Consider the following 24,301-nt stretch of genomic DNA (forward strand, 5'->3'; position numbering starts at 1 on the left):
CTATCTTTGGGAGCTTGTGAATTAAACTGACAAAGACAGACTAGCAAGAGAAAAGACAAAGTTTATTCACACACTAACTCACAAAGAAAGTGGCTCAAAGAAATGGCTATGATTTTGAGTTTATATATCATCTTAACAGGAGAAAGGGAGGGGGAGATAGGACACTTAGAGAAAAACAGATGACTTTTAGGGAAAACAAAATGGGCCTTTAGAGAGTAAAGGAGGTATGACAGTCTTGTGACAATGTTTGTTTATGTAATTTCTCATTTGATTCCTCCAGTGATGGAAGCAATCTTCCTGGTATTGGGTAGTCTCCCTTGAAAGGGGTTCGAGGCAGTTGAGTGCTTTTGGAAGTCTCTGTTTTTAGGCAGATGGGGTGTGTGTGTGTGTGTGTGTGTGTGTGTGTGTGTGTGTGTGTGTTTCAGACAAAGCCTCTTTTTGCATTTGTAGATTTTTTTAAAGTTTATTTACTTTGAGAGAAAGTGAGAGAGCAAGCTGGGGAGGGTTAGAGAGAGAGAGAGAGAGAGAGAGAGAGAGAGAGAATCACAAGCAGGCTCCACACCGCGAGCACAGAGCCTGATGTTAGGCTGGAACTCACTAACCATGAGATCACAACCTGAACCGAAATCTAGAGCCGGATGCTTAACTGACTAAGCCACCCAGGCACCTGCATCTGTTGATTTTTAAACATCTTTAGCTCAAAATAAGTTTTATGTGACTGGCATATTCTGAATCCCTTCATGTATATTAAGAAAATAGAATAGTAAGGGACTAAGTAGTCCTGGCAATGAAGATTCTAAAGAATGTAATTTTTACACTGATAAACTTTCATAATCTTTACCCATAATAAGATTATCCTTAAATGTATTAGAAACTAAAACTTATGGAAAATGAGACCTTTTGTTAGAAGCAGAATGGGTTTTTATTTGAAGCATGCTTTATCTAACTTTACTGTTTTTCTTCACTCTGGAAATAAAGAGGTGGAGGCAAAAACCCAAAGCAAACCCAATCAAAATAATGCCATGGAAACACCTAATTTATAAGGCATTGGTTGTTTGCTACATTCAAAAAATAATTTCTGATGATAATATAAAGAATTTAGTCAGCACCAACTTCATAGATATTTAAAAATTACCTCTAATTTCTTGGCACAAGGTCCATTAACAAGCGCAACCACCCCATCATCTGACACCTAAGCAAAGAGAAAAAGCAACACAGCACACAAATGGGAAAGATGGAACTAAAATTTTCTAAATATTATTAATCATTTATGTATAGTTTTATCACCTCCCATTTAGCAAACATGTGTTTTAGCCACACTTATCTTTTTCACCCTTACTTAAAATAATTGAGGGAAATGTGCCAAATTATATTGCAATTATATAAACAGTGAAGCATGAGGTAGTCAACAAATTCAACAACAACCAAAAGAATTAATTATGCTTTTCTGATGAGTCAAGTTCACTGGGCAAACACATACAGTCTCTATATAGTATGTCTGTATTTCATTTACCTGCGTAGCTGAGAAATCAACACACTGCAAAAATGGGCAGTTTTCTCCTAATGCATGTAAGGACACATCAGTAATACCTAAACAGCCACCTAAATCAATTATCTTTAGTAGCCGGCAGTTACGTGCAAGAGCAAGGACTCCTTCATCAGTGAGATTGCAGCATCTTTTCAAAGAAGCTTCATGCAGGTATGAACAGGAGGAAGCCACTGCTTTTATTCCTGAGGGGAAACATAATTATGTATCAATGAGCTACATATGCATATATATGAGAAATGTGACTGATTTTCATTTTAGCAGTCACCAGTATTGATGTATCCAACTGTATGTTAGCCTTTTGCAAAGCAGTCCGTCTGTGAGGATATACTTATTTTCCAGTGATGCTGCCATTATTAAAACTCTTTTGGAAAGTTTCAGGAATTCTCTACATAGTCTGTAGTATATCATTCAGAATATCTGTAATGAATGGCAAGGCTTTATTGTTGACAAGTAGATTTGCCTTTAGGAAACAGCCAAAAGTTATTCAGAACCAAATTAGGCAACTGAATAGTAGATAAGTCTTTTTGTTAAAACAAAAGTTTTAAAGTAATAAAGTTAATTTTCTTGTGGACTCTGAAGGAAAATCAAAAGTTAAATTGCCCCAATGTCTTAGGTAATAGTTTTCATTGTTATCTTTAGGAATCATACATATGTTTCTGCACTCTCTCTTCCCCCTTTGACTCTTAAATCCAATTAAACTGATATAAATGCACATTGGAGACTGGTACATGATAATGAGCCATATAAATAAGAGAGTACTTTGGGAATCCTGGGCCCTTTAATCATGCACACACATTACAACAGTGTTAAAAGATAGCTTTATGAGCAAAATACACAAAAGGGAAGATGGTAAATTCATATGTAGGTCATTTTTACTGTTCTCTGTATCTTAAGAACTTAGATTTTTTATTTTTTTACCCCCCAAAAGAACTTTTATTTTATTTATCAGTGTCCAGCATGAAAGTTCTTTTTAGTGAGTTACTATTTGTGTAAACATTTAAAAAACTTAAGCTTCTTTGTAATATTATAGGTAGCCTAACTTGCTAACCAAGATGACTGCAAAATATAGCCAACTACTCACAAAACTTTCTAGAAACCTAGCTAGACAAATTAGTCCCTCTTTTTTTTTTTTAACTTAATTTATTTTTAAAATTTACATCCAAGTTAGTTAGCATATAGTGCAACAATGATTTCAGGAATAGATTCCTTAATGCCCCTTCCCCCTACCACATCTTCTTTATCCATTCATCCATCGATAGTCTCTCTTTCTTATATTGAAGGGAAAGGTTAAAATTCTATATTGATAGAAAAAAAGGGCAAAAACTCTGTAATTCATGCAATAGTGACACTGAAAAATGCAGTCTGACTGGCTATTAAAAACTATGCATTGTAGGGGATGAAAGGTACAGCGTAGGGAATATAGTTGATGGTATTGTAATGGTCTTGCATGGTGACAGAGGGAAGCAACACTTGTGGTGAGCTTTGCATAATGTACAGGCTTGTCTAATCACTAAGTTTGTACCACTGAAACTATTGTAACATTGTATGTCAATCCTACTCCAATAAAAAATTTTTTTAATCAAAAGACATAAAAACAAAAAATAAACTATGCATTGTACAGACTGATAGCAGAGTACTTAGCTTACTCTGATGATGATTTAACTTTCTGTTGTAATTTTGCATCAAGAAAGCCTTAAAGTATGAACTGGTCGTTTCTTATTCTATTATACCAGGAAAAATATTTAAAATACAGACATCCAAACAAACATCCATGTTTATTTTAAATATGTTTAAATTGCAAGTAGTGACTTAGTGTATTCTTAACTTACAGCAAAGGTTATAAGCAGGAACTTCAATTTGGATTCTTTAGCTTGGTTTGAATATTAAACATTTTTTTTAATGTTTATTTATTTTTGAGAGAGAGAGAGAGAGAGAGAGAGAGTGTGTGTGTGTGTGTGTGTGTGTGTATATATATATATAATATATATATATATATATATATATATATATATATATATACACTTGAGTTGGGGAGGGGCAGAGAGCAAGGGAGACACAGAATCTGAAGCAAGGTCCAGGCCCCGAGCTGCCAGCACAGAGCCCAACATGGGGCTCAAATCCATGAGCCGTGAGATCATGACCTGAGCTGAAGTCAGACATATAACTGACTGAGCCACCCAGGCACCCCTTAGTTTGAATATTTTTATTGATAAATACAGTTTCTGTTTCTTTGATATCTTCATACTCACTTTTGACATATTTACTACCCCTCCTTCCCGTTCTTTGTTCCAAAATTATACTAGATGAGAAATAGTAGTCTACCAATGTATTCAGTGTTAACAAACATACCTTTTGAAGTTATGGAAATTCTGTTTTCTTTTGAGGAACTTAAATTTAATTTCTTCAGCTTTCTGCAGTTGCACAGGTGCAGGAGAGCAGTATCTGAAATATCACAGCTCCGTAGATCTAGAGTTTGGACTTCAGGATGTAAAATCTATAAAAAATACATGATTTAAAAATTAATTTTTCCTATGAATATAAATGTTTATTCCATATTCAGTGTTTTGGTGGTCCCATCAGATAAATGGTGGATGGAAAATGTAGCAGAGAATACAAAGACATATCTGTGTGGAGACACATATGTAAGGCAGGAAAAATACAAGCCCACTTCTAACTGGAGGTGCAGCTTCTAGCATCCCCAAAATCTTTGCTGGCACCTGAGAAGCAGGATCGAGGTGGCGGCACGTGCTTATCTTTTTTCAGTAGATCTTGACTATTATTAGAGATCCTGGCTACATGCCTCTGCTCAGCAGGTATGAGTCTTTAATCACTTAGACACTGAATGGTTATAGGATATGAATATTACTTATCTACAACATTTACCTCCTTCATTCTTATTGGGAGCTAGTACAAGCAGACCCAGTATTTCTGAATGTTTACTTGAAAGCAACAAATATAGCAAATCAATTTCAAAGGGTTTTGAACTCTCTTCTTGGGCGTTCTTTTTACTTTATTTTTTCCAAAGTAGAACTAACTTTACTTTTCTGAATGTAAAAGTAATGTATTATTACTGAAAAGATTTAGACAATATAGACAAATTATAAAAATAAGAAGAGTACTAAGTACATTATATACATGATGCCATTTAGTATTCTCTCTTTCTCAAACACATAAACACTCCTGAGAGATTCGTCATTACCATATTATAAAGGAGGGAACTGAGGCATCCAGAGCTTAAATAGTAACACAAAGTACACAGCAAAAAAGAAGCAGAGCTAAGATTGAAAACCAGGTCTTTCCAATTCCAAACGCTATGATTTTATCCATTCTAACTAAAATTACCCATCATACCAGTGCCCAGAGAAAAGCATTTCAGTTTTGGTGGTTTTTGACTTAAAAAAAAAAAAAAAAAAAACAACTTTGAAGAAAAATGGGATCAGATTATATATAAGATGAGCACTTTTTACAAAAACAACTTATTGTGGTTGCATATGATTCCATTTTATGAATGCACCATAATGTATTAAATGCATCCTACACTGACAAACACTTCAGTTGAACATTTAGGCTGAGTTAGGAGGCAATATAGTATAGTAATTAAGAACATGTCCTCTGGAGGCAGACTGCCTGAGTTTGAATCCTTTGAGTGTGATCCAATTCTGGCTTGTGTGTGTGTGTGTGTGTGTGTGTGTGAGTGTGTGTATGCGCCTCAATACCCTCTTTATTAAAATTGGTAGAATATTTTGTGACAAATAAAGGTGTCTCGCTTATGTGTTATATGTAACTGTCAACTATTATGATAAATGGTATTATGATGAGCATACCTGTGTACTTTCCTGATTATTATTTCTTGGGATTCATGTCAGAAGTAAACAGTAAATGCAGATGCTAAATAACCCTATTGTGGTAATCATTTTGCAATATGTAAATGTATCAAATCATCACATTATGTTGTAGGCTGTAAACCTACACAATGTTACATGTCAATCATATCTCAACAAAACTGGAAAAAATACTAGGACTAAAATTTTTGAGTCCACAGTAAGTACATTTTTAGGACTTTTGATAGTTAATGCCACACTGTCCTCCTAAAAGGTTTTTATAAATTTACACTCCCACCAACAGGAGACAAAGTGACTGTTGCCCACACTATTGTCAACACTGGGTATTATTATTTTTTAAGTCTCTGGCAATGCCAAACTGAAAGACAAACTGTGACTTTTATTACTAATGAGGTTAAATATACTTTTATACACTGATAGTGATTTATATTTTTTCCTTTGAGTATTTCCTGATTCTTCTGTTTTAGTATTTGTTTTGATTTTTCTTGTTGGTTTGTTATCAAGATAACAAACCTATAGAATTACATGTGTATTGCAAATATTTTTCCTAGTTTGTTACTTGACTTTGTTTCTTTTTTTTTTCTTCTTGCAGTAAGAAATTTCATATTATTATGTAATCAAATCCATCAATAGTTTTCTTCTTGGTTTCTAACTTTGGTGTCATGTTTAGAAAGGCCTCCTCTATCTAACTATAAAAAGATTTAGGAAATATTTCAAAAAGAGCCATCCAATGATGCATTCAACTTTGCAACAGATGTTAGATCTGGCTTTTTGAATAATTTCATAAGCAGGACTCCATTTTATAGGACAGGGATTTGAGAGAGAGCACTAAAGAAAGCATACTTTTGTTTTTCCTCTATCTCACTCACCCCTTAGCCCTTTCCTATTCAGGTAAAATGAAGTTTAAATGAATATTAAGGATGGTCATAAAATGAACATTTAAGCCACTCCAATATAAGCTAAAGGGTTAGAACAAAATGGGGATAGTGGGGAAATGAGGAAAAGCATCAATTTTCTGTAGTTTCATAATGTTTCTTCTGTGAGCCATACACAAACTATATATATCCACAGAACCACTGGCAGTAAGAACCTGGGGATATTATTCTACCTCCATTGAGTCAAGCAGACTGCAACACTAAAATGTCTACGTTCCAGTGCAAGCTAACATGAAGAAATCAAAGCATTACAGGTACCTCAGGCTGTTAAAAGAAACACTAATGGCACATGTAAGCGCAATTACAAAGAGAGGTCACAGGGACAGTCATGTGCTGGAGTGCTATCACCACAGTTTGTTCCCTTTTGATTCCGGGCTTTGGGCAGAATGTGTACTAAAGTCAGCAGTTGGTAGTTAGAACCAGAGTTTCTATAGTAGACTAGTCTAGTCTAGAGTCTCCGAAGACAGTGATGATGGCTGCAAACCCATTTTATAGTTAAGGGCACTGACGCTCAATGTTAGAGAGTGGCAAAGCTAGGATTTCAAATCGGGTTGGAGGCCTTTACTATACTTATTGCCTTATAGAATAGCCAATTTTAGCTTAGCTGTAAGGAGGGAGAGTGAGCATTAGTTAGCAGGAGGGAGGTATCCAGAAGAATGAGTTTAGAAGAGTGGCTTTTAACTGCTGATTGTTAGCCATGAGTGGATAAAACCAACGTAGTGGACTCTGATCAACATTTTTGTAAATTGAAATAAGACATAATAGAACAAAATAGAAAATATTCAAGTGTACTGCACACAGTATGTTACATGTAAATGTGGTTTGTGTACCAGAGGCATAATAGAACATATATTTCTTACTGTGGTTTTTTTTTTTTTTTGCCATTTGTGTATTCACCCTGCATTTTAATTTTTTCCAGCCTTATTGAGCTATAATAGTTCAAAAAGCTTAAAACTTTTAAAAAATGTAGAGATCAAGGGTGCTGGTATGATGAAGACAAGGGAAGCAGATGAAAGAACGGTGGGAGAAGATTTTTAAGTAACTATTACACATAAACATTTGGTTATATGCAGAGAAAAAAAGAACCCCAATGTTTTATTATATTTTGAAATTATTACTAAACCTAAAAAAAAACCATTATTACTAACCTACTATATGCCATTGCTCTAAAAATCTGAAACCATATCTAAATAGTAAAATATAATATGCTTGCTTTACAAATATACATACTCTTACCTCACTTATATTTGAATCTGTTATCTGCCCCTGGGTACTCATTATTTTAATCAGTCTGTCTTTTATGTTTGGAGGCAAAGGCTTAATGTCTGTGATATATCTGGAAATATTCTTCATGAAGCACCAAAGGCATCTGAAATACAAAACAATATAGTAAATTACATGGTACCTATACTGATTCCTAATATTTGATGTTGTTTGTTAGCACTTAGTCCTTTCATAAATAGGGTGTACATTTAATATAAATATTTGCAACATAAGCTTGGTAAGATTTAAAAGCCTAGTGTGTACTCAGTTGTGGACCAGAGGCTCTTCCCTCACATTTTTTTTCCTCAGCATACCTCATTTACTAAAATGCATTCTAAATGTCAAAAAAAGTTTTTCCTAAGTCCTAAGTTTTTCTCTAATTCCTAAGACATACTACTAACATTTCTGTTACATATTCCTAAATAAACAGTGAGCTAGGGCCTGTTAATTGACAAGTTTTATCTATTCATGCAGCAAACTTTTCATGATTTTTCTTAAAAATTATTTGTGTAATGAAATCATGAAAGAACTATGACCATGAAGACTGCACAAATAGTACAAATCATGGAGATGACAACCAGGGTTGTATATGCCTAGAGTAGGGTTATCAGAGCAGGCAATAACCAAGACCCATATGACCAACATATCTCATATGTGGACTGAAATTCCAACTATCTGAGAACCTCGTACTTTAAACAAACAAATAAATATAAACCTTACTTAAATTTCTGACTACAAATATCCCCACATAAATATAATTTTACATTCATGAATTTCCCTCTCTGATCCTTTCCCCTTCCTTCCTCCCACTAATATCTAGTGTATGTTCTTTCTTATTTTTTTCTATGCTTTTACACACACACATACACACACACAAACATACACACATACACATTTAAAGGGTTGTGGGGGGTGGGTGATCATTGTTTCCTAAAATGGCATCACTGTGTACTCTTTTCTATACCCTCTTTAACTCAATAATATCTTACAAAATTCTTCAAAGCATCAAGTATAGTTCTAATGCTCCTTTCATGGCTATATAACATTTCACAGTGTGGATGATTTATTTAGTCATTCTTCTATATATGATATTCCACTGCTTCTAGGACATGTTAACATATGCTGTCAGATTGTTTTCTAGAAAGTCTATAACACTTCATATTTATTATATCTACCCTATTTCTCTACATTCCTCAGGCAATAGGTTTATTTTACTTAATTTTTCATTTCCATTATCTCCATTTCGCAATCACATCCTCCATCATCCAGGAATCTAATGTCTAGTATGTACCCTTTTGATGTATGTGTCCTTTTAGCATGCTTGTATTTCTAATTTATATATGTGGTATTTGTCATAGATTTATCTAGTTTTTCACTCACCACTGCTTTAAAAGTCTACCTACTCTTGAATGTTGGAAAATCTTATGTGTGAAAAGTGGTACATTATTACTTTAATTTGCATTTCTCTATTTACTATAAATTTGACATCTTTTCATGAACCTATTGGCTATCTGGATAGCCTATTTCTCTAAATTGTCTATTCATATCCTTTGCCTATTTTACTATTTTTTGACTTAAATTTGTAAGAGTTGTTTTTGTGGCCAAATATATGACTGAATTTGTATTTGCTCTGTAAACATTTAGAGAATGTATGTTCTCTAAGAGATGTAATGTTCTCTCCATTATGCATGTTTGTCTAACTATATCTCTCCATGTATGTATATGTGTATGCACACAAATATATTATGTGGACATATATGATTGTTTATGGATAGTATCAATTCTTCTATGTTCTTTTTTTTATGTTTATTTTTATTTTTAAGACAGAGAGAAAGAGAGCATGAGTGGGGGAGGAGCAGAGAGAGAGGTAGACACAAAATCTGAAGCAGGCTGCAGGCTCTGAGCTGTCAGCACGGAGCCCGATGTGAGGCTCAAACCCGCAAACCATGAGATCATGACCTGAGCCGAGCATGACGCCTAACCAACTGAGCCACCCAGCCGCCCCGACTCATCTATGTTCTTATTTTTTCTACTAAATTTGTAGAATTCTTAGTTTACAATACAATGCTTGTATTTTGAAATCAAGTTACTTTCATTTCTTTTTTTTGGGGGGGGTATTTTATTTTATTTATTTATTTTGTAATTTACATCCAAGTTAGTTAGCATATAGTACAATAACTATTTCAGGAGTAGAATCCAGTGATTAATCCCCTATGAAGTTACTTTCATTTCTACTAGTTTTTGCTTTTTGTACATTACTGTTTTATAATGAAAAAATTTAAATACATAAAAATAAAATAGAATGATATAAAATCCTTGCATCATAAATCTAGAATTTTAAAATTTATTATTTATCATATTGTGTCAAATATCTTTAAGACATAAAACATTTCAGATAAAATTAAAGCCTCCTTTGTACACCTACATAGGTTTACTCTCTTTATTGCCCTTGGTAGAGGCAACCACAACCATGAAGTTTTTTTTTTTTTAAACAGCTTTTAAAACAGTTTCTGTCCATGATTTTATTATATTTTTACTACTAAAGTATATGTGTGTAAATAACAGAGTATTGTTTTCTATAATTGTAAAATGTAGTATATTAAATTTCCTACCATGGCTGAATGTGTCAATTGTCTTTGTATGTGACGACATTCCTTTTAATAAGACTTTGGTGTTAGTTGCAAATTCATGATCATTATTTCTTCTTGTAGAATATTCCTTTCCTCAGTAAGTAATTTCTCTATCCACATTAATGTTTTTCACATTAGATTGTATTCAGTCTGGTTTTAACGTTGTTCTACCATTTTTCTTTGGCTTCTTTGGCTAACATGTTTACAAGATTCATCTGCATTGTTGCAGGTAGCTATAGTTGATGTAAAAAAATTGTTTCTTAAAGTTTATTCATTTTTGAGACACAGAAAGAGACAGAGCATGAGCGGGGAAGGGGCAGAGAGAGGGAGACACAGAATCTCAAACAGGCTCCAGGCTCTGAGCTGTCAGCACAGAGCCCGACGTGGGGCTCGAACTCATGGACTGTGAGATCATGACCCGAGCTGAAGTTGGACGCTCAACTGACTGAGCCACCCAGGTGTCCCAAGTTGATTTTAATTTTGAGTTTGTTCAAGTCCATTTTCAATACTGTATAATATTCCATTGTTTGAACAATTTGTCTTTTCTATTGTCAGCGAACATTTGGGTGGTTTATAATTTACTATTATTAATCATATTCATATGTATGCTCTTGGACAGGTCTTTTGGTGCACGTGTGCCTGTTTTAATCAAGTACATGTCTACAAGTGGAATTGCTGGCTCATAGGGTATGCATATGTTTAGCTTCATGCTAAACAGTCTTCGGAAGTGATTGTACTGATTCCTATCTTCAATTAGTGAAAGTTCCTGGAATCCATACCTTGTCAGCATGGCATTATCAGTCTTTTTAATTGTAGCCAATTTATGAAAAATGGCAGCAATGCAATGTGACTTTAAATTGCAACCCCTTATTGGGGCGCCTGGGTGGCTCAGTTGGTTGAACATCCAACTTTGGTTTAAGTCATGATCTCGCAGTCTGAGTTCGAGCCCTGCGTTGGGCTCTGTGCTGACAGCTCAGAGCCTGGGGTTTGCTTTGGATTCTGTGTCTCCCTCTCTCTCTGCCCCTCCCCTGCTCATGCTCTCTCTCTCTCTCTGTCAAAAATAAGTAAAAAAAACATTAAAAAAAATTGCAACCCCTTATTATGAATTAATTTGAGCATGTTTTCATTTCTTTATTGTTCATTTGAATAGTCTCTTGTGGAGTATCTGTTCAAGTAGCCTGCCCAGTTTTCTTTTGGGTCTACATTTTACTTACTGACATGTAGGAGTTCCTCTTCTATTCTGGACATGAGCTTTCTGTTGGTTATATATGTGGCAATTATATTCTCCCATTCTGTGGACTGCCTTTTCACTCTCTTTCCCAAGTCTTATGTTGAAGTATAGTCTAATGTTTTCTTTATGGCAAGTTTCTTTTGCATTCTGTTTATGAACTCTTTCACTGTCCTAAGTTCATGAAGCTAATCTATGCTTTCTTCTAGGAAAAATTAACTAAATGTGTTGTTTTATCTTTCACTTAAAAAATTTTTTTTTAATTAAATAATCTCTGTGCCCAATGTGGGGCTTGAACTCACAACCCTGAGATCATGCTCTGCTGAATGAGCCAGCCAGGCACCCCGGCTTTTCACTTTTTGACTTAAAAACTACCTGGAATTGAATTTTGCAGTTGTCAAGAACTATGCAGAGTCTGAGAATTTCCCCCACTTACAAGCCTGCAAGTTAGCCTACTACCATTTCATGAATGCTAGCAGAAGATAGATTCCTGAGTCAAAGAAAAAGGACTTTATTACACATGACAAGAGCAGTAGTCAGAGCTTCACATTTATGCTGGCTCTTCATGCCCTCTAAGTCCTACCGTGTAATATAGGTAGGGCCCAGATGAATGCTTGAGAAAAACAACGAGCTTGGGTGATTCACAACTTTTATGGTAAACTGAAGCAAGTTTGCTTTTTTTTTTTTTTTGGAAGGAGACAGTATTTGCTGCAAAAACACATTTGAGAAATGCCCTAGGTAAAGAGTAGTCAAAGCCTTACATTCTTGGCATAACCAGTAGGTTCATGGCAGATTGCCTCTCCCAACATCCACCCAACATGTTCTTGGCTGAACTCAAATATTTATGTAAGTACACCACTCAGTCAGCTACTCTAATTTGACCAACAAAGGGAGAAACCAAATCTGTTCAATTTGTCTCTTAAAGCATTTAATTAAGGCTACTATCAATAGTATTCTAAATAGTAAGATAAGGCCAATCTGCAGTAATGACCTCAACAGTGCCCCCCCAGAGTCCCAGACTCAGCTAACTGTGAATAAGTATGGAGGGGGGGAGGAGGACTAGTCAGTCTCATTTACACAGACAGGACGTAGTCCAATATATCAGCTATTATGAAACATGAAAAGGAATTTAGATTGTTATTCAATCTGAGGATTCCTTAATGCCCTTTACCCATTTAGCCCATCCCCCCTCCCACGACCCCTCCAGCAACCCTCTGTTGTCTATATTTAAGAGTCTCTTATGTTTTGTCCCCCTCCCTGTTTTTTATTTTTTTATTTTTGCTTCCCTTCCCTTACGTCCATCTGTTTTGTATCTTAAAGTCCTCATATGAGTGAAGTCATATGACATTTGTCTTTCTCAGACTGACTAATTTCGCTTACCATGATACCCTCTAGTTCCATCCACGTAGTTGCAAATGACAAGATTTCATTCTTTTTGATTGCTGAGTAATACTCCATGGTGTGTGTGTGTGTGTGTGTATGTGTATGTATATATATATATATATATATATACACACCACATCTTCTTTACCCATTCTCCATCGATGGACATTTGGGCTCTTTCCATATTTTGGCTATTGTCGATAGAGCTGCCATAAACATTGGGGCACATGTGCCCCTTCAAAACAGCACACCTGTATCCTAGCAGTGAATAATATCCTAGCAGATAAATGCCTAGCAGTGAAATTGCTGGGTTGTAGGGTAGTTCTATTTTTAAGTTTTTGAGGAACCTCCATACTGTTTTCCAGAGTGGCTGCACCAGTTTGCCTTCCTACCAGCAATGCAAAAGAGATCCTCTTTCTTTGCATCCTCACCAATATCTGTTGTTGCCTGAGTTGTTAATGTTAGCCATTCTGACAGGTGTAAGGTGGTATCTCATTGTGGTTTTGATTTGTATTTCCCTGATGATGAGTGAGGTTGAGCATGTTTTCATGTGTCGGTTGGCCATCTGGATGTCTTCTTTGGAGAAGTGTCTATTCATGTCTTTTGCCCATTTCTTCACTGGATTATTTGTTTTTTGGGTGTTGAGTTTGATAAGTTCTTTATAGATTTTGGATACTAACCCTTTATCTGATATGTCATTTGCAAATATCTTCTCCCATTCCGTTGGTTGCCTTTTAGTTTGTTGTTTTTGCTTATTGTTTCCTTTGCTGTCAGTTTTTTATTTTGATGAGGTCCCAATAGTTCATTTTTGCTTTTGTTTCCCTTGCTTCTGGAGACATGTTGAGTAAGAAGTTGGTCAAGATCAAAGAGGTTTTTGCCTGCTTTCTCCTTGAGGATTTTGATGGCTTTCTGTCTTACATTTAGGTCTTTCATCCATTTTGAGTTTATTTTTGTGTATGGTGTGAGAAAGTAGTCCAGGTTCATTCTTCTGCATGTCACTGTCCGGTTTTCCCAGCACCACTTGAAGAGACTGTCTTATTCCATTGGATATTCTTTCCTGCTTTGTCAAAGATTAGTTGGCCATACGTTTGTGGGTCCATTTCTGGGTTCTCTATTCTGTTCCATTGACCTGAGTGTCTATTTTTGTGCCAATACCATACTGCCTTGATGATTACAGCTTTGTAATACAGTGTGAAGTCTGGGATTGTGATGCCTCCAGCTTTGGTTTTCTTTTTCAAGATTGCTTTGGCTATTTGGGGTCTTTTCTGGTTCCATACAAACTTTAGGATTGTTTGTTCTACCTCTGTGAAGAATGCTGGTGTTATTTTGATAGGGATTGCTTGTTTTTTTTTTTTTAAGATTTTATTTTTAAGTAATCTCTACACCATCGTGGGTAGAGAATTTACAGTCTCGAGACTGAGAGTCCTGTGCCTTACTGAATGAGCTAGGCATCCCCACATTTTGTTTATTGATTCATTGGTGATAGACATTTTGTTGTTTCCACTTTTCGGCTGTTGTGAATACTGCTACTATGAATATATGTGTATAAGTACTTGTTTGAGTACCTAGTTTCAGTACTATTAGGTATATACCTAGGAGTGGAAGCTGGGTAATATGGTAATTCTATGTTTAACTTCTTGAGGAACTGCCAAGTAGTTTTCTCCTTTACTTCTTAATATGACTTCCCTTAGTTCTTTGAACACATTTATAATACTTTCTCTGAAGCTCTTGCTAAGTCCAACACCTGGGTCCTCTCAAAGGCAGTTTCTTTTGCCTATTTTTTTTCTCTGTGTATGGGTCACAGTTTCTGTTTCTTTGTCTTGCAATTTTTTTTTTTAAACAGCATAGTCTAGATACTATAATACAGTAACTCTGGATATTGATGCCACAGATTTGTGATTATTTACTTGTTTGTTTAGTGACATGACTGGACTAAGGCTATTTTCCTGACTGTATGCAACCTCTGATTTGCTCCTTAGTGGGCACGGCTTGGACATAAGCATTGTTACCCTGGGATGTGAGCAGTTGTAGTAGGGTCTCTTTGACTATCTCTTTCTCTGATTATTTTAAGTCTGTATTAGTATCACACTCGCTGTCAGCCTTCACTCATTACAGATCGATTGCTCTAATGTTTTCAACAATGCGTGGGGTATAAATTGCTCCATAATGTCATCCAATTCATTTTGGACTCCTTTGTAGGATTAGTTTCAGAGGTCAGTGTTTAAGGCTTGTTCTGACCCCAGGCAAGCTCTTGTTATATGTTCCTTTCCCCGGTTCTCTCTGGTAAACTTCCTGGCCTATGGTTTAGCTTGCATCTTATATGAAGCTCTCAGGCTCTTTGTAATTACTTTTATTTAAACTCCCCCCACCCTCTGTTTCAAATAAAGTCATTTTCTTGACAGCTTTGGAGTTCTGTGTTTTGCAGTCTGTCTTTCTTCCTGGGAAAAATCTTTAAGCCAGAATTTCAGACCTGGGAACAAGGATGATGATATGCTTTCCTCTGAGTGAAACCCATACTTTAGGAGCAGGGTGCTGGGAAGTAGCTTCTGGTCTTCCTGGCTTGTCTCGTTTAGGATGGAACCTCCACCCACAAATGAGCTGCCCAATAAGTGGGGGCTAGGTGGAGGTAGCAATCCCCCAATCACTGACCATACTCACCCATAATTTAGCCTGGGCACAAGTATCTGGGGTGGAGTGTGATGATAAATGCTGGCATCCTGTCCTTCCCAGGAAAACACTGAGGCCTCTGAGTAGGAGCTGGGAGGAGAGGTAACCCCATCACCTTGGCCATACCCACCTGGAGTGGAGTTATAGTTCCAATGCCAGACTCTTGTTCTTACTGAGTTTTAAAAGATTATCTTGAATGAATGTTTCTTCATTTGCTGTATACCCTTAGGAAGCTGTCTGGAGACTTGAGGCAGTTGTTTTTATAATTTTCAACTTTTATGCTTATTTTACTGGGGGACATATTCTTGGAGCTTCTCATGCTGCCTTTTGTAAGTCTTCCAAATATCATCAATGTTCACATCCATTTAACAAATACCTGTATGCCATTAATAAGAAATATGGTGACTCCTTTTCTTTTAAATATGTACTTGGGTTCTTTTAAAATAAACTGTTCACTTTAAGTTGCTTACTTTTCAGTAAAAGTTCTTTCTATCTCCATTAACTCTACAACAATTCTTGGAAAGAAATGGTGTGTGTGTGTGCAAGAGAGAGAGAGAGAGAGAGAGACATTCATGTATTCTTAAAAATACATAAATTTGCTAAATTGTGTTAAAAATTGAGGTGAGAGATAGTTTTCCTACTTGTGGCTGGTGTTCACAGTTCAATCTTTCATACTTCCATAGGTATGCCATGAATGTAAGGTTCCCAACCGCTCTTTATTTGGAGCATTTCTCAAGGGGGTTGTGTTTGCAGCAAACTAAACTGAGAGATGAGGTATCATCTCCCTCCAACCCAAAGGAAAGCTTGCTTACTGCTTGTTATAAAATTGTATCACACAATTGTTTTTGTGTGATACAAAAAACACTCAGTGTTTTTCTTCCTGTAATACACCCACTGTGCAGGTATCCATCTGAGACCTCTGTGTCATCCTCATGGGATTTGGGGGAGAAGGGTAACTGAGGCAAACTGCTTGTGCTGCTTGCTGTGCTGTAACACAGTCCTTTGTCTCTAGCCCAGAAATGGTAGGTCTTCTGCCAGTATCCATGAAACAGTAATAGTCTAATCAAGTAAAATCAAATCCTAGATCTAACAATATTGTGATGAGAATTGGATACTGATGGAAACATAGTTTTATGGAAGAGGAAGAAGAAAGGTTCTGTGGGCCTGGTCTGGAGATATGAGGAGACTCCTTGCGATCTGGTAGCAAATGTTCTCCCCATTTACAGCAATCTGTGCTGTCACCCAAAATAATATTTTTAAAAAATTGTTGCTTTCTCCACCTCCAGCCAAAGCAATTTTATGATCCACCTGAGGCAAGCAGCAGCTGTAGCTGTCAATTTGATCTGCTGCTGGGTTTCTTATCTCTGTCCATGTGCAGTAACAGAAAAATGTCTGTGGATATGGGTGGCCCTGAACTTCTGTGTATTATAAGGAAGGATGCAGTTACTCAGTGACACTGCCCAGATGGCAGAAGCAAAACAATGTCATAGTGATCCAAATCGAGTTTAACAATAAATCCAGACTAGAGTGACCTGTGTCTCTTTGGTTTATATGGTTGTATGTAGAGAAGAATAGGCCATGGAATATCTCTCAGTTGGGTTGAGGGTTTCTTTTTGGCCCATCTACTATCCCCGTAATTACTGACCATATCACTAAAGATTAACAGGTAAGCTTCAATTTCCTTGTGCAGGTCATAATGGATACTATCCTGGGCTTATACTACCTCTTGTCTAAGACCTACCGGTTTCCCTTGAGATTTATTCACAGCTGAGTCTGGGCTCCTGGGAACACAGCTGAGGTCAATATTGCAGGTTGACCTCACCCTGCTTCTTGAAGCTCTATTAATAGCCTCAGTTAAATGTTGTATTTTACAAACTCATTACATTTGGTCCTAGCCTCTGCTGATCAAATTAATCAGTGTGGCTGAAAAAGTATCATACTCATCTGATAATTTGTCAGAAGCCAAGATGGTAGGACCAAAAAGTGGAATGTTAGGAAAGGCAGTTCTTTATGGGTTTTTCATCATCTTACCAGTCTTGCTGGGAATGACAAGAATACACAGCCCTGATATGCTTTATCCGGGCCATCCACAGAGTTGTGTTTATAATAAGCAGCCCTGTGCCATAAAGTAATGTCTCCTTCCAGGACAAAGAGGTTGCTTACTGCTTACTATACATTGGCAGAGTCCCTAAATTCAGTGTTCCTTTTCTGTAATGCAACTCGTTGCTTGAGTAGACATTCATTTGGGCTGTGTTTCTCTCCTGGAATGCAACCCATTGTTTGTGTTGGCATCCATCTGAGCCCTTTGTGTTGCATCTGTGCATCTTGGAGGTCAAGAGGAAGTGACATAAACATGTGAATGCTCATGTTGCTTGCTGTGCAATGAATAATAAAGTCCTTTGTGCCTTTGACCCAGGAGACTTTGTTCTTCTACCAGTATCCATGAAACAAGACCAGGCTAAAAATGTATTTGTTTATATATAAGACAGGTAAAATCAAATTCTACACTGACAGTCACTCCCCTTATATTTTCCTTTATGCAGATTTCAGCTATATTTTAAATGTTTACTTTTTTCCATGGTGCCATCTTTTTTGCTCCCCCATGTCTCTTCCTCAGTCTTTGTCATCTTGGGCTTTAGGGTCCTCTTCTCTGAGCTTAGCTGTGCAGCCTGTGCCACATATTCCCCACAGTAAACGGTTTCCTCTTTCTGCTCCAGTTCCCTCCAGCACCAACATAAGGGAGTTGGGACAGAAACAATTTAGTATTTTGAAAAATGCTGCTATGAGAATTACTAAATGGCTCACAAAAACTATCTAAAAGTCTGTTGGTCAAAGAAAGTTTATTAAATTTACTGCAGCAAGGGTTTAACAGGGTTTGGGTAATGTCTCAATAGGGGAAAGCTATGTAAGAGTACATTTGGTTTCTCCCTCCAAGATGGGGAATGGGTTAGGATGAGACAAAATTTGTAACATAATAGTATAAGACTGATGGACATGACACAGGTTCTCAAAGTAAGCCCCGATGAAACAATCTATCCTGATAAACATGTTTGCTCTAACAATCAAAATGTTTGCCCTAATAACCAAACATGTGTTTAGATAAACTGGTTGCAAAAATTTCCTGGAGCAAAAAGTTATATTGACGTTAAGCGATCTCAGTTCTCAGTCCCAACAGTCGACATAGGTGGTGGTCTAAGTTCTCAATACAAAATGAAAACTGGCCAGCTAGAACTTAACAAAATCTTTAAAAGTTATAGACAAAAAGGGGGGGTGGTGGATAGATCTCTCATTCAATATGAATTGCTCTACATTTTATACTTAAACTTATTAATATAACCATCAGTTATATGGTGAAGTAATGTAACAAAGAAATGATTTTTGGCAAAATGGTCTACTGATATGAGTGTTGCACAAAATTTGGTCCTTAGCTTCCTTTTCTTCTCCCCATATTCTCTCTCATAAATTTAATATGGCTTCATCTACCATTTATTAGAAATTTAGTCCTAATATTTCAGTCTGCTTGTTTGATATTTCTACTGGATATTTGGATTCATTTTTCTCATAAGACACCTACTTCTCCACAGTTATCTAATGATATCATGATTCTCCTGGTCAAGAAAGCTGAAAACTTTAGAGTAATTTTTGCTTTTTCTTTTTTCTTGGTCCTTCTATTCAAAATTATTCACCACTTCCCAGATCCAAAGGATTCTCTAAGGCAGTGCTGTTCAAAATGCTAGTCAGTGACATTAGGAGCTCATGCAAGGATGTAACCAAGCAGTTTCCTTCATGGAGAAGTCCCATCCTCTGGACAAACAGTGCACTTAGTAAAAGGGTTGATTGCTATTCTGGATCAAGCTCCTCGTTACAATCCAGAAATAGCTTACTGCTGACCAAGTGCCAGCCTGAACATACCTTGTCCCAAAAGGATTTGCAAATATGATTCTCAAGGCATATATGGACCCTTACATGGGGGACAACACCCTAGTATGACAGTGAAGGTCATGTGGTCAGCTTTTTACTTTACTTCCAAGTTTTAGATGATTTTTCTTTTTTTTTTTTTGTATTTAGAGAGAAAGAGAGCAAGTGGGGGAGGGGCAGAGAGAGGTGGGGACAGAGGATCTGAGGCTGGCTCTGTGCTGACAGCTGAGAGCCTGATGCATGGCGTGAACTCACAAACTGTGAAATCATGACCTGAGGCGAAGTCAGACACTCAACCAACTGAGCCACCCAGGTGCCCCTAGATAGTTTTTCTTACCATGTTTTATTCTGTTTCCTCTTTGCTCACTAAGCACTACATTTTAAAGCTCCATCCATTTGAATATATATTCATCTACTCTTCACTTTCCTAACAGCTGCATAATACTTGAAGGCACCTCTCCCAGCAATGGACATCCCAATTCTCCACAATGGAATTCTGCAATGAACATCTTCATACATGTCTCCTAGTTTGGGCACTCCTTACCTCTTTCCAAGATTTTGCAACATTTTCCTAATTGTCTCTTTATTCCAACTTCTCCCTAATGCCAATCTCTCTCTACACCCAGTACAGTTCCAAAACCTTTTATAGACCCCTACTGCTACGAAATTAAACAGTCTAATATCATTTTGATCCCCAAAGTTCCACTTCTAATTATCAGCTTTATGTCTTACTGCTCTGCTATTCACATTGTATTCTCTAGCCAAATTGAAATGCTACTGTCTGGTCTTCTCACATATTTCTAACTCCTGCTTGTCAAGCCTTTGCCCTTATTATTCCACTCCTTCTTAAACATTTTTCCTCCCATTTGCAAACGTCAGATGCTACCAACCTTCAAATACAACCCTCTTTACAAAGCCTTCTCCTAGTCTTGTATATTCTTCTCATCAGAAATTTCAAAATTCTTTGTTAATCTCTCTTTTGTGCTATTATTCTACCAATATTATAGTTATTTATATACTTGCCTTATGCTTGCCCCATAAAACTGTACCTCTTTTATGCTAGATATTTGTCATAATCATCAGCATAGTGTTTCATATGCTAAATACATGCTTAACTGAATATTGAGCAACTCCTAAAAATAAGGAACTGTGGCTGTGAAGCGATAAAAGACTTGATTCTGGCCACAGAAGTTCAGAGGATCATTTATATGGATGCCTCAGGGAATCTTCAATACAAAGGCAGGAATTAAAAGACAGGAAGATAGCTAGGCTTTCATCTGTCTTGGTAACTTGCACTCTTAACTATTTCTCTGTCTTTACTGACAGAAAGAAAATCTTATTTGGATCAGGTATAAAGTTAAAGCCAAGAATGAAAGCAAATACTTTTCTCAGGACTCTACACAAGCCTGAGTTATACAAAGGAGAGTCAACAGATTTCTCTTTTACAAAAAGTGACTGTGAGGGGTGCTTGTGTGGCTTAGCTGGTTAAGCGTCCAACTTCAGCTGAAATCATGATCTCATGGTTCATGAGTTTGGGTCCTGTGTTGGACTCTGTGCTGACAGCTCAGAGCCTGGAGCCTACTTTGGATTCTGTGTCTCCTTCTCTGTCTGCCCCTCCCCCTCTCGTGCTCTGTCTCTCTCAAAAATAAATAAACATGTAAAAAAACATTTAAAACAAGTGACTGTGGATTGAGGGACAGAAGTTTATGAGATGTAATGTAAATATCAATTCAAAAGCATTGATTTCAAAAGCATTCAGCAGATAAAGATAATTGTTCTCCTCAGCCTTAATTTTTACATGGCAATTTTTTAATGTAATATTAACAGACTGAAAACTCCCAGAGAGAAATAATTGCTATTGTAACTACAACTTCCAGCATATATTTCAGTGAAATAATTAATAACAATAAATAACACTTAGTAGTATTTACTACTTGCTAGGGTTAAAATAACATGCAGACCACGCTTAAAAATTCTTCAAGCAGACAAAACCAGTCAGGTCATATAAGTGAAATTTAATCCAGCTTATATCATGAATGTAAGAGAAACTTAACCTAGGTTATTTCTTGTAAATGTCTCTGATAATCATAAATAAACCACCTTTCTAAAATGGTATAAAGAATCACTTTTAACCAATCCCCTTCTATATGTAAACTCTCATTTTTAAAAATTTTAATTCCAGTATACATAACATACAGTGTAATATTAGCTTCAAGTGTATAAAATAATGATTCAATAATTCTATGCATTGCTCAGTGCTCATCATGTTAAGTGCACTCTTTAATCTCCATTACCTATTTCACTCATCTCTACACCCACCTCCCCTCTGGTAATCATCAGTTCTCTATAGTTAAGAGTCTGATTCTTGGTTTGTCTCTCCTTCTCTCTCTCTCTCTTATTTTGCTTGTTTTGTTTATTAAATTACACATGAGTGAAATGATATGGTATTTGTCTTTCTCTGACTTCTTTCACTTAGTATTACATTTTCTAGCTTCACTCATGTTGTTGCAAATGGCAAGATTTCATTCATTTTTATGGCTGAATAATATTCCAGTGTGTGTGTGTGTGTGTGTGTGTGTGTGTGTGTGTGTGTGTATCACATCTTCTTTGTCTATTCACCTCTCAATAGACACTTGGGTTGCTTCTATAATTTGGCTATTGTAAATAGTACTGCAATAAACATAGGGGTGTATATATCTTTTTGAATTAGCATTTTCATATTCTTCGGGGAAATACCCAGTAGTGAAATTATTGGATCATCCAGCAATCCTATTTTTAATTTTTTGAAAAACCTCCATACTGTGTAAACTCCCCTTGTAATAACCAATCATTGTAAAGATTAAACAACTTCCTCATTCTCACTTTATGAGCCATCCTATGACCACATCTCGAGATTCTAACCATTTTTGGTTTTAAGTCTCCCTGTTCACTAACAGTTTGTTTCTCACTCAGTAAAACATTCATATCAACTAAAAATCTCTGAATTTTCTTTTGAAAGTTTTTGGTGTCAAAAGTGGGATCCAAAGATGACTCCTGATGAGCTCCAAGACCAGTGCTGATTAGGTGCCAGCATCCATGGAGCCCAATGCACACTGCTTTCTTAACAACCATGGGATTCCAGGGCAAATCTTCCTCAGATCTCAACTCCGCTCCCTTTCTGTTGACTCCTCTGATTTTACTGAGCAACACTTGCTGAAACTTTTCAGTAAGTGATGATATTCTGTTCAAAAGAGGGGGGAATGTGTGATTCCCTCTACTTTGGAATAACTGTTGAAAAACAGGAGCCCTGATAATTAAGTTGTCTTAGGGAATCTAAGGCAAAGATGGGTTCCATCTGGTCCAAAGCTCAGATCAGGATCTTATACCTTTTTAGAAAAATGGGTAAACTTTACGAAGAATAATTGGAACTGCAGTGACCATTTTGGGAAAATCTTTAATTTAGATAAAATAGCCCACGTTAGGGGCATCTTTAAAAAAAGAGGATCCCAAATTTCTTAAAGGCAATAAATGCATTCCTTGGTTGGTATGTCAAAGCTTCTAAAAGACAAAATGATTCCAAAAATAGCTTCTCTAGAAAATTCTTACAGCAAATGAAAAATGTGTGGTAAAAGCGTAAGTCATTGCAGCACATAACCTTATCCCATCAGCCAGAAACACAATTTGGGTCCAACTATTCTTTTGAGTTTTGTATTGCTGTACCTGACATACAGCTAAAATTTTTAAATGAAAGCTACAAGATCTGTTTACAACTGTCTGTATACTAATGTATATGTATGTATATATGTATGTATGTTATGTATATGTGATTTCAAAAAGAGCTCTATTTAATTAGCTTAAAGAAAAATAAGTCCTTATATAAGTTTAAGGATTCTTAAAACTCTCAGAAACATAAACTAACCGAAATGCTTTTCAAGTTCATATGATCTGGAGAATCTTGAATTATAAAAGCTTCAGAAATAGTTTAGGGGTGCCTGGGTGGCTCTGTTGGTTAGGTGTCTGACTCTTGGTTTCAGCTCAGGTCATGATCTCACAGTTTGTAGGATCAAGCCCCACATTGGGTCTGCACTGATAGCGTAGAGCCTCCTTGGAATTCTCTCCTCCCTACTCTCTCTGCCCCTCCCCCCTCTCTTTTTCTCAAAATAAATAAAGTTAAAAAAAAAGAAATAATTTAAATGTGTTGGTTTAATAAAAATAGGCATGTCTTCACAGTAGTCAACATTAAACACAATGCAAATATACAATCTTTTCTACCTGAGTTTACTAGTCAGATACGCTGGTGCTATCTCTGTTATAAAGTTTGTAAGCAAGGGGTGCCTGGGTGGCTCAGTTGGTTAAGGGTTTGACTCTTGATTTTGGCTCAGGTCAAGATTTCATGGTTTGTGGGTTCAAGCCTCACGTTGGGCTCTGGGCTGAGAGTGAGGAGCCTGCTTGGGATTGTCTCTCTTTCCCTCTCTCTCTGTCCCTTCCCTGCTCTCTCTCTCTCTCAAAATAAATAAACAAACTTTAAAATAGTTTTAAATTTGTAAGCAAGAAAAACTTAAGATGCTAGTTAAGTGTTTAATGTTTAATACAAATATGATTATTAAAAACAAATTAAGTAGATTCAATTAGATGATGGGTATTTGTTAAATACGTAGATCATTCAATAACAAGCTAATATACTGAAATATTAATTGCTAAACATATGTTTAAGTTTATTTACTTTTGGCTGCTTAATTTTTACGAGACAAAAGATATTTGGATCTATTTTAATGTGGCCTTTTGCTGCATTAAAAAAATGTACTATGAAGAAGCACATGTCTCTAAAAAGTATATTTTTTTATAATTAAATTTTTATAAATTTGCTAATCTACTACAGGATGCTGATATATGCCAGGCAGTTCACA

General features: G+C 36.3%; 1 protein-coding gene across 1 annotated transcript in view; it reads right to left on the reverse strand.

Moving 5' to 3' along the window:
* Positions 1 to 24,301, reverse strand: part of AMN1 (antagonist of mitotic exit network 1 homolog) — a 53,344-nt gene that overhangs the window by 22,770 nt on the left and 6,273 nt on the right. Inside the window, exons 2-5 of the mRNA XM_047066025.1 lie at positions 7,563 to 7,695; positions 3,899 to 4,043; positions 1,514 to 1,731; positions 1,136 to 1,192 (exon numbers count right to left, since the gene is read on the reverse strand). Coding sequence (XP_046921981.1) covers positions 1,136 to 1,192; positions 1,514 to 1,731; positions 3,899 to 4,043; positions 7,563 to 7,695 — 553 coding nt within the window. The remainder of the gene's footprint in view (positions 1 to 1,135; positions 1,193 to 1,513; positions 1,732 to 3,898; positions 4,044 to 7,562; positions 7,696 to 24,301) is intronic.

This window comes from Lynx rufus, unplaced genomic scaffold, assembly GCF_022079265.1.
Source record: "Lynx rufus isolate CCGP_SWC_20201006 ecotype Redwood Valley unplaced genomic scaffold, mLynRuf1.p SCAF_7, whole genome shotgun sequence".
Classification (NCBI taxonomy): domain Eukaryota; kingdom Metazoa; phylum Chordata; class Mammalia; order Carnivora; family Felidae; genus Lynx; species Lynx rufus.